Source organism: Aphis gossypii, chromosome 1 (assembly GCF_020184175.1).
Source record: "Aphis gossypii isolate Hap1 chromosome 1, ASM2018417v2, whole genome shotgun sequence".
Taxonomy (NCBI): domain Eukaryota; kingdom Metazoa; phylum Arthropoda; class Insecta; order Hemiptera; family Aphididae; genus Aphis; species Aphis gossypii.
The window spans coordinates 43,689,094-43,700,937 of NC_065530.1; the positions used below are offsets into that span (position 1 = coordinate 43,689,094).

General features: G+C 25.6%; 3 protein-coding genes across 4 annotated transcripts; 2 read left to right on the forward strand and 1 right to left on the reverse strand.

Annotated features, from left to right (window-relative positions):
* Positions 1-121: 121 nt before the first annotated feature.
* LOC114126015 (coiled-coil domain-containing protein 149) lies at positions 122-4,776 on the forward strand. Its single transcript, XM_027989874.2, has 11 exons — positions 122-397; positions 489-629; positions 691-807; positions 1,482-1,586; positions 1,655-1,830; positions 1,901-1,973; positions 2,962-3,043; positions 3,107-3,251; positions 3,328-3,473; positions 3,894-3,941; positions 4,485-4,776. Exons 1-11 carry the CDS (start codon positions 392-394, stop codon positions 4,649-4,651), a joined length of 1,206 nt encoding a protein of 401 aa, XP_027845675.1. The 5' UTR covers positions 122-391; the 3' UTR covers positions 4,652-4,776.
* Positions 4,777-4,935: 159 nt separating this feature from the next.
* Positions 4,936-8,201, reverse strand: LOC114126032 (copper chaperone for superoxide dismutase). 2 transcript variants are annotated; one of them, XM_050200640.1, is made up of 6 exons: positions 7,869-8,201; positions 7,444-7,650; positions 7,176-7,374; positions 7,051-7,117; positions 6,647-6,828; positions 4,936-5,325 (listed from the first exon to the last, which is right to left on the reverse strand). In XM_050200640.1, the coding sequence occupies exons 2-6, from the start codon at positions 7,634-7,636 to the stop codon at positions 5,190-5,192; spliced, it is 777 nt and encodes a 258-aa protein (XP_050056597.1). In that variant the 5' UTR covers positions 7,637-7,650; positions 7,869-8,201; the 3' UTR covers positions 4,936-5,189. The 2 variants fall into 2 exon arrangements, with proteins under 2 accessions (XP_050056597.1, XP_027845700.2); XM_027989899.2 differs by having other exon boundaries at positions 7,444-7,654; positions 7,869-8,199.
* Positions 8,202-8,234: 33 nt separating this feature from the next.
* On the forward strand, positions 8,235-10,728 carry LOC114126023 (uncharacterized). The gene is made up of 2 exons (XM_027989885.2): positions 8,235-8,482; positions 9,211-10,728. Exons 1-2 carry the CDS (start codon positions 8,435-8,437, stop codon positions 10,525-10,527), a joined length of 1,365 nt encoding a protein of 454 aa, XP_027845686.2. The 5' UTR covers positions 8,235-8,434; the 3' UTR covers positions 10,528-10,728.
* The last annotated feature ends 1,116 nt before the right edge of the window (positions 10,729-11,844 follow it).

Here is an 11,844-nt window from a genome sequence, read left to right on the forward strand (position 1 = left end):
TATCAGTATTCGGTTTATCACTATATTTATTTTATCAAACTAAAATTCGTGTTATCATAGAATAGTAATAATGTAATAATTACCATAATACCATGTATATTATATATTTGTAAACATTACTCAATTAACTAATGATATTTATTATTTAATATTATATTACTAATATAACTGCAATAAAGATTTTAACTTAGTGTTTTATAAACTATTAATTAATATTATATAACTATAGTAATTAATAATTATCAAATAATAATGACAGATATGCGAGTTTGATGTACAAGACTGATTTATTTCATAAAAATAATACATTATAATATACCTATCACTCATTTTTACATTAAAATATTTTTGATTTCTTTAATAATTTATAATAATTTTTTAATCTTCAGAAATGGACGTAAGTGATTTTTACCTAAAACATGATGTATATAATTTCTAGTTGATATTTTTAAAATATTATGATGTTATTAAATAACAAAATTATATAGAATACTGCCTTGGAACGGAAATTGAATAGCAAAACTGCTGCTCTCACAGTATTAAGTGAAGAATTAGAAAAATGTCGAATAGAACGTGATAATTTGAAAATAATTTTGGAAAACAAAATGTTACATAATACATACAATAGAGTAAAATAATTTATTTTGAAAAATAAATTTTCTACTTAATGTATATTTTTATATAATTTAGAATTACCAGTTGAATTACGATAAGCTTGTGAATCAACTTAGAGAAGAAAATAAGATTTTGAGATTAGAAGCAGAGGATATACGTCAAAAATTACAAGATGCTCAAGGTGACAACCAAGTAAGACATTTTAAATAAGTTTTTGATATTTTGATTTATTGTTAAAATCTAGTAAGTATATTGAAAGCTTCAATTTGGAGTAGACATTAAAAAATTCTTGCTTAAAATAACTTCTTTTAACTTACAACTATAAGATGGAAACTTAGTTAGAGATTTCAATGTTTAAATTTAAAATCTGTTTAAGGATATCTATTCAATTTTTTGATGTTTAGTTTTTACTTGAAGAATTAGTGCAACATTTTTAGTATAATAAATATGACTTAGGTATTTGTAGTCTTACAAAATAAATCAAAATTTTATAAATACATATATTTGTCAGTTTTATTAATCTATTTTCTATTTTGATTAATTCAGTTTAAAATAATTGTATACGTCGTATGAATCTAAAAAAAAATATCTATAATCTATGATATCTGAAGTAAAAATATCAACTCTAGTGGAAAGAATTATTAATACTACATGAAAGAAACATAGGAGAAGAATCCCCTTCTTCAGTTTGAAACTTTGGAATGTATTTGAAGTTATATTATTATGATGGCTTAAGAACTAACAAATTTTTATTTTTAGAAAAATTTTAAGACCACTTAAAATGTATTGATAATAATACTAGAGGATAATCATAATGTTAAAAAATGATTCTTTTTAAAAAAATTGTGTTAAATAATTTTTAACAGGTATTAAGAACTGGTGGTTTTGTCAAGGATTGTATTAATACAATATTAACAAGCTCTGATAGTAAAGAAGAATTAGTTAAAAATTTAGAAATAATACATTCAAAGGTATATACTATCATATCATGTAAGTATAAAATTGTTAAATATTTTAAAAAATTGTTTTTTGTTTTTAGTATCAGCAATTAAAGCTTGATTTTGGTTTATTACTGGATGACAAACAAGAATTAATCACTGAGCGAGATGGAGTTAGAAGTAAAATAAGACGATTAAATTATCAATTAGCGGCTTCTTTAAATGCCAACAAAAATCAATGTATATTAGATATCGATAGTATATTATTAGAAAACAAGTATGTATTTAAAAATGAATAAAAAACTTCTTACAATGAATTTAAAAAATATCAATTGCATGATATTTAGGTATTTAAATGAAAGACTGCAGTTAGAGATCGCTGAAAAGGAAATGTTAAGAAAAACAAATTCATTATACCAGGTTTATGTCTTTTACAATTTCTTACGGTACAATTTTTGAATGTAGACTGTTTATATTGTTCAGTTGATGAGTTGAACATGAATTATTAAAATATATGTTTATGAATTATTAATAATGATTGATTCACATAGTTTATGCCATACTTGGTATCATTTTGAATTAATATTAATGTGCACTTTTTTCTTTTATTTTTTAAAAAATTAATTGATGTAGAACTATATGATTTCACTGTAATATATTTTTACTTTTTTAACTAATATTTTTAATTGACATTGATTGATGTTATGTGTGTAAAAAAAAAATATATTTTCTCATAATTACAAATAAATCTTAATTTTGATTTTGATTTAGTTATAATTATTAATTTTAATATTAGATTATTTAAGATAAATTTTAACTCTGAAAAAATGCACTATTTTATGTTGATTCTACTATCTACAATTTATATATAAAAAAAATGGCAGAGTACGTGGTTATTTTAATTGCAAAAATAATAATTTCATGTTGGAAAAAAAAGAGAAAATAAAATAACAGGCAAGCATTTAATTTTTACCCAATATAACTTCATTATTAGGCAGCTACTATCTTAATAACTTCTATTAAAACAACTATTTACTAATATTTTTTATTTTTTTTTTAGAATTGATATAATGGTTTGCTTTAGTACAGATTTATTATCTAACTCGCATGACATCAACATTTGGTATATTTGTATTCTTTAGAGTTCTTAATTGCATAAACTTATTTTCTTTATAAATTACTTTCAATGGAATAACCAAATTTTTATAATCAAAATAGAAATATTTTAATTATGCTGTAGTGTTCTTATTTGTTTAATAATTTACTAACTAGTCTTTTTAATGTAATTAACTAAAAAATTGTATTATTATAACAAAAAATAACAAAATAACATTCCATCACAATTAATTTTCTACTATATTTATAGTTCATATTATTTAAATTTGCTATTACAATGTTATTATTTTAGAACACATCAAAAACAAATGATGATTTATCTTTATTATCTGCTAATAATTCAATAACCCGTAAAGTACTAGCTTGCAAACAAAGTGAGTAACATTAAAGTTTTACTAGTATTTTTATCAACAAATTTTAATTTTAATTTAATTTAGTGCAACAAATTTTGGAAACCGGTAACCTTCAAGCTTTGTTTTCAAACAGCACAACACTAGCGGATTTAAGAAAATTATGCCAGACATTATTTGAAGCGTTGCAAGATAAAAGTATAGCACTTAATCATCAGAAGAAGACAAATAAGTATTGTTTTACATAATTATGTATATAAATATGATATATATTTTAAAACATGTTATATTACTTAAATTATGTTTAGAGTATTAGCTAAACGATTAGAAGACTTGGAAAATAAATTGAAAACAATTAACCACGGGGAAGCCATTATGTCACCTTCATTGGTTTTGTTGAATGAATGTTCAAATACATCTGATGAAACTGATATCGAAACAAGTTCTATTGATGGTTAGTAAAATAAACATATGTGGAATTTTATTAACACTGATTAGAACATTTTAAATTAATTGTTTAAAATATTTTATTTTATTTAATGGGATTAATAACTGAAAATTCATGATATATCCAAGTAAAAATTAGTTTTAATAAATGTTTCGAGCCAATTCTACCTTTTATTGTGCATGTGTGTTAATACTATGACAATTGTTTTTTTAATAGTTTGATAATTACTATAATTGCCCTGTTCATACTTTAGCATTTTTAATAGAAGCTATCAAATTTTATTATTATTAATCTGGATTACTTTAAAACCAACTTCTTAATTAACTTATGACACTATTTGATACTAACTATAAAATATGATTAAGAGGTAATAATAATATAATTTATGTACTAATTTTATAAAATTATACTTATATTTTATTTCAGAATCAAATACTTGCTTAATTTATAAAGAAGATGAATCTATAATTAAAAGTAAGGAATTTTTATCGTTTACCAAGGGTGACTAATATGAATATGTTTGTGAGTTATATGGATAATTAACAATAATATCATTAGCCAAAATGCTTATAAAGAAATTTTTAAAAATCTTTGCCAAAAGTTCAAAATACTAAGTAAATTTTGTTTTTTTAAATAAGTTAACAAGCTACAAATTGGCCACCCTTGGCTTATATTATTGTATTTTTTATATAACTATTAAATAACAATATAATAGCTTTTTTATTAAAAAATAATAATTTTTCTTATTATACAACTATTTTTTATAAACTAATGTACTAAAAATAAAAAATAAAGTAAAATGAGAGTAAAAAAAGAATCAAAAACAAAACAACAGTTTTTTGTTCTTGTTTAAGCCATTTTTACTCAAGTTTTTACTCAAGTTAATCAACAATTAACTTATAAATTCTTGACTGTTTGATTAGCTTTGAACGCTATGAAGAATGTGATTTTTGTTCTCACCAAAAAAGTTCCCCTTAATGTGTTACTTATTATTTATTAATATTCTTTTTTTTTCAGATATTAATTTTGATAAATATCCTAATGAAATGAATACTCTACCAAAAAATTTGCAACAACTTGTTTCTGAGGCTATGCAAACAATAACCATTGATTCATCTAATCACTCTAATCCTTCTACTTCTACCAAAGCTTGTCTTAGTTCTACTTCAGATATAAATATATAATTAATGTAATACTTCATAAAATATAATGTTTCGTATTTTTATTTATACTAAGTATTATTGTACAAAGAAACTAGTTTATTAGTACTTAATTTAAAATAAAGTCTTTTTGCTCTTTGTGTTTTAAATTTTTAAACTATTTATTATTTTATTATTTAAGGTGGATGTTTAACTATCATTGTCACACATTCTAAGTTTATTATTAAATTTGTGTAAAAATGCAATAGTATTATCATCATTATATGCACTTTATATATTTCTGTAACACTATATACACAAAAAATATATACTTTTAAACTGAAATTTTTATTACTTTAAAACCTCATATCAATAAAACAAACATGATGTATAGAATTTAAAAACACAAATATACAATTGATACAAAGATATTTTATTTTTATTAACTATTTTACCTTTAGAACCATTGCACTTTTTCTTAAAACCAAAATAACAATTATTTAGTTTAATATATTTAAGATCTGTATATTTGTAATATACATATCTTTTAAATAAGTATAAATTACCTATAATTATTTTAACATTATATTTTTCTTTGTCTGCCGGGCCCAGCTAATGGTACATCTCTTTCTTCCCAAAGTGTTACACCATCACAAGCACATATCTTTTTGTTATTTTCAAATAAACCGGAAGATCTAGCTATAATACCACAAGCAATTCTGTAAAAATAAAACAATGATAGTTTAATTGTTGAAATAGGAAATTACTAATGATGATTAGGTTAGAGCAGTGGTTCTCAACTGGTGTGCAGCGGCACAATACTGTCGCTAGATTATCTAGGTGTGCCATGAGAAATGTTATTAAATATTGAAAACAGTGTTTTCGGCAAAGTTGCCGAAGTTTTTGTGGTTGTCAAGTGTGTCAGTATGCTGTGAAAAATTGTGATGTATAATAGTGTGCCGTGAACTAAAATAAGGTTGAGAACCACTGGGTTAGAGGATTACTAGCATTTGCACATTTGTCTTGCACAATCATAACTTGTAAGTAAAACTTAAAAGGCCAGGTAAAGACTAATATGTTTAATATTAGGACAAATTTGTGTATATTTTAGTACTTAGATAATTATTTTTATACATTTTTTTAAAAAAAAAAAAATATATTGATATTAAAATTATAATTAAATTTTAAAATATATTTAATTATTTGGAATTCCACATGTACCGAGGATATGGGTTGATTTGGGTGGCTATACATTAGTTATTGACCACCTAGGTATTATACATATACTATTTATTTATTTATTTTTGTATTGTTCTTATTAATAGATGCTATTATTATTAAACCACTTGAAAATAAAGTTAGTACATATTTTTATAATATTTTAGGGTTTTATACATGTTACGTATTTTATGATTTTATAGGGCTATATTATATCCTTTACCCTGCTTTATTAATAATTAAAAAAATACCAAAAAAATTATTTAATTGTAAATTAAATAATATAATAATTGAAAAGTAAATTTAAAATATTTTCATTAGTGTTTAGCACAGAAGGTAGAATTTTTAATTCAACCACAAACTATAATAATTGTTGCTCTTCACAATAATATTTTTTCGACTAAATCAAAATCAATAATAATTTATGATTATTTTACTGAAAATAGTAAGAACCATTTTAATATTATTTGGATAAAATATATTCAATTATAAATTGTTTTAAAATATATATTCATTTTAAACGTATAAATTATTAAAAGTTAATAAGTCTTAATATATTTTTTTTAAAAGTAAGTAAATTTTTTGTGAATAGAAAGGGGGGGAGGATTGTGAGAACCGCAATCATAGGTTAAGATGTACTTTGATATGTTAAATGTCTTGATCACAGTTTAAAATAACTTACATCCTAACAGTGAATGATATGTTTTACTGTAATTTATTACTATCATACATTTATAACCCAAGCAAATATTTATTTTAAAAATAAATCTTGATAATGTATGTTTTTTTTTTTTTAATAAATCAATTATAAAATTAATTTACCTTTTCCCGCTATTTCCATCAACATCTGATGTATTGATTTTAGTTTTACCACAATCATCTTCATTTTCTGTAATACCAACTGCTCGACCAATTAAATGTGATACATTTATTAATTTATCTTTAAAATAAAATATTGCTCTTCCATCTTCATTAGCAGTGATATTTCCTAAATCACCTGTGTGCTGTAATATAAATATTAATGAGCTAACTGAATACAAATAATGATAAATGATAAATAGTACCAACCAATTATAGCTAGAATTCTTGTACGGGTAAACTCATTAAAATTAAGTCATACCTATATATTCTGCCCATTATAGCCCCAAAGGACAAAGCAGAACAATAAAGTAAAGCTTATGTTTTATAATAATGCTAAGTAAATCATAAAAATTTTTTTAGCATACCCTAAAATCTGGGCCATCAGTTTGATTACCATGTGACGTTTGTTTCAAATTAAGATGATCTCCAATCCTAAAAATGAATGAGTTAAATTATAAGAATTATAATTAATTATTTAAATTAATCAAACCTATCACATCCATTAGATAAATCCCCGCATTCATATACATGGATGCCATGTTTTCCTGGAGATAACCCATCAATAGTACCATCCACTATACATTCATTATTGTTTATCTGAACAAACCGAACAACACCTTTTATACCTAATTTGCTATAACCAGTTGATCCACCTAACATAGCGACAGCAGCGCCTAAGTTCTTGTCATCTTTAAAAAAAAATTAATTAAGTTGTATTAGATGTATTTAAAATGAAGACTGAACAATATAACTCTTACATGTAGCACTTCCATATCCTTTAAGTACTGCTTTAATGCCGGTTTTTTCAATAGAATTCAAAATAAGGGAAGATGGTTGATCCGTAGTAACAGTAACAGTTCCAGTTTCATAAGATATATGAATATTAGATTTTGAAATACCATTTTGCCTTAGTTGATCTTGTATTTTATCAGCACATAACGGAGAAGACATTTTAACAGCAAATTCTAGCTATAGGAATAATTAAAAATATAGTAAAATATACATACCAAAGATATGATTTGTTTCATTATTAAAAATAAAGGAAAAAATGTAGTATTTAATACAAAAAATTAAGTTAAATGATAATGAATTTAACCTGTTAGGATTTAAATAGGTAGAATATCTAATACTACAATTATATGTTTCTAAATTGAAACCATAATAATAGTCAAGTAAATCTTACCTTAGCAGACATTTTAACTATATATGTTTTTTTATTATTGTTTGAAATGTATCCGTGTCAGCTATCTAATTTAATATTATTTGAATAGAAAAGTGTAAAAGTGTTGAGTGTTGTATGTGGTTGTAGGAAAGATAAACAAAGTATGAACAGTTAAAAGAAAATATCAACAATGTTTGACAAGTAAGTATTTAATAATTATTCTGTGGTAGTTAGTAGTTACGTAAGTGGTAAATCATAAGCATGAAATAAGATATATAATATATATAAAGGTATTAAATATTAATTCATGGCCATAAGTTACCATTACAGTGGATTGTAATTTATAACGACATAGAAAATTCTGTGATAATAGCATAGACTAGAGAGTAACAGATAACACGGTAGTACCGGCTATTGATAAACGAATGATAAATTTTGACGAATGCTTGTAAGTAAGTTAAGACTGTCCACGGTCTTATATAAGACTGTGAGACTGTCTTAAGTCTAACTTAGTTTACTTATTCAGCTAATAACATATAAAGCATTCTGTTGTTTTAATTTTTTTACGTTTTTTATAAAAATACGACATGGAAGTCGTAGACGAGTCTGTTCCCACAAAAAATCCATCTGGAAAAGTAAGTGTTTGTACCACGGATTAACTCGTGGTTTGTACTTTGTATTACTACTTTTCTATTGCAGATTTGGTATACGCATTGACTTTATACTTTATACTTTATTTTTTTAGTATAAAGTCAATGGGTATACGAGACTACCTTGTTTTTTGACAATATAAAAATACTGTTATCTAAGACTACCAAAATGATACTTTCCTGTTATATGATACTACTGAGACTAGCCCCTACGGCTATTTTGGCGACTACCACAATTAGCTGAATGATGTATTGATACATCGATGCATAATATAATTTTACCATTTTTGTTCGTGTTTGGCGACAACGACTTTAATATTATTTTATTTATAGAATAACCATTTTCACCCCAAGTGTAGCACTTGTGGCGTGCGTAAACACTGGGTATTAAATCTTTTCTTTATTTCTTTCTATAAATAAAACATATATAATTCGAATGTGGCATCTCCACAACGTCTACAGGTTAAAAAAAAATTAAGAGAACGTTACATCCGCATAAACAAATGTGTGCAAATTTTAGTTGTCTTTGATAACACTGAAACAGTAATAATGTCATATTTCACCAAAAAACCGCGGTAGTCGCAATAACGGAGGTAGTCTTGGGTGGTAGTCGCGATAATAGCAGTAGTCTCGTTTAACAGGAAAATATCCAAATTTTTAATTTCTATAATAGGTACCTATATAATTTTCTTCTTTTTAATTTTTTTCTTTAGTTTATTGGCATTGGTCAAAAGAAAATTATTGTTAGTCTGTACAAAGATTTACTTAAAAAACAGTATGAAAATCCTGATAGGCCCCGGTTGAACTTTAAACAAATGATCTTCGAAATTTCAAAATTGTCAGGTATTGGACAACGTACAATACAAACCACTTTGTCTGAGTATAAAAATCATGGTACATTTTCATCGCCAAACATGACAAAAAATAGACCTACAATACTTCATAAAATCGACGAGTCTGAAAAAAATGCAATCAGGAAGAAAATACATGATTTTTGGAGGAACCGTGAAATACCAACGATTACTAAAATGTTAACTGCCATTAACGAGGATCGAACATTGCCAAATATTAAACGGTCGTCATTTCAGAAAGTGTTAAAAGATTTGCAATTTGAATACGTGAAAAAGAACCGTAACAGTGCACTTCTCGAAAGAGAAGATTTAATAACTTGGCGCCGAAGTTATTTAGACAAAATAAGGTATTACAGAATGCAAAACAGACCAATATACTATTTGGACGAGACGTGGGTCGATACGACGGTGAACTCATCGCGTGAAGCATTTGTTCAAGACCTATCAGGACAAAAGAAAGCCTCCGGGAAAGGTAAGTTTCTTATCGTTTTACACATTGGGTCAACAGATGGCTTTGTCCCGGGGGGCCTTTTATGTTTCGAATCCAAAACAAATTTAACAGACTACCATAATGAGATGAATGGAGATACATTTTATGAGTGGTTTGTACGAATATTGTCATTAATAAAAGAAAACGCCGTCATTGTGATGGACAATGCATCCTATCACTCCGTGAAGAAATGCCAAATACCAACCATGTCTTGGAAAAAACAGAATATTATAGATTGGCTTGAGAGCAAAGGGGAGATCGTTACCCATCCGGTAGTTAAAAATGATTTATTAAAAAAAGTGAGAAAACTAAAAAAACAATATGACAAATACGTGATAGACGAATATGCTAAAGATAACCAAAAACTCGTATTGCGATTGCCGCCATACCATTGCGAGCTAAATCCAATTGAGCTCGCGTGGGACTCTGTTAAAAGTTATGTTCGGATGCACAACACAACTTTCAAAGTAAAGGACGTACTTGAATTAATAAAAAAGGGGGTGAAAAATGTAACACCAGAAATGTGGACTAATTTTGTCGGACATGTGATAAAAGAGGAAGATAAGATTTGGAATATTGAGAATTTAACCGATGAAATATTGGACAAAGAACCCAATGAAGGGGTACGTCATAATATCGATAAAGGAGAAATATGTGATACAAGTTCTTCAAATTTAGATTCCGATTAATTTCTTGTTAATAAATTCTTTTTTGTACCTACCGATATTTTTGTATTAAATTTTTTTTTTTTTTGTTTGGTATAATTTTAACGATTTTTTTTTACTAAATGCATACTAAAATGTGTATTATGCAATGTACAATTGCTTATTTTTGTTAAAATAAATAAATAATTGCATAAATAAAATATTGATGTTACATATATAATATTATCATCTGTATCGTTGCTATTTTATATTTAATTGTGATTAAATATCTTTAATCTTCATGGTTGCTATACAACACAATAAATACGCCCCTGATACCGGGTGTTTTTTTTCATGGTATGTTACTTGAGCCAGTAGCGTATTTACGGGGGAGATATGGGGGGTAGATCCCCCCTTGGTATTTTTTTACTAGTAAGTTTAATAACGTTGGTAAGTGTTCCCCCCACCGTCGAAGAAATTATGTTTTCCAACTTATATCCCCCCCTGGACAAAATCCTAAATACGCCACTGACTTGAGCCAGTGTATACATTATACAACCACTTGCCGCTTGGCGGTGGCGGCCGCGAAATTAGCCACCGGTCGCTATGACGCTATGTACCGAGTGGGCAAGGACGGATAGGGCTATTTTATGTTACCGGGAGTTAAAATGGCCCCAAAATTTTTTTTAACTCGTTTCGCTCGGAATGCATTTATAAAACAAGTGTATATTCTTACCCTCATATTATTTTATTTTTTTTATAAAAATATTCAATTATAATTAATAGGTACATTAATTTTTTTCCATATATCACTTTCAGCAGCAACTTTATCGATAATATTATTAATGTTAATTTTATAGTTCATTATAGTAATGATAATATAGATAATACAATATCATATTCATTATCCATAATATAAATAACATTCTAAAGGAAACGTACTAAAATTGCATGTATTATTAACTTAAAGCCGTAAACGCATAAGTATTTTATTATTAACTATACACCAAATATCAATAAAATAAACTGTTTCCAAATTGTACATATATATTCCGATATTATAATTTTGTTATTATTATTAATAAGTAGGGCTTTGTTGAATAATTGTTGAGCTGTAATAATTTTTACTAGAAAGCCTAGGTATATATTATTATATAGGCTCTCTAGTTTTTACTAGAAGCTAATTAAAAAAAAAAAAAAAAAAAAGTAGGGCTCGGATTTTAAAGCATATAAATATATAATATGCTTTTTTTATATGAGATAGAAATCTAATTTTTACACATGAATTAGTTTTATATCATTCTGATTCCAAATAAACTGATTTATTTTTATTTTTTCAGCTATTTTTATATAAATGCTTTT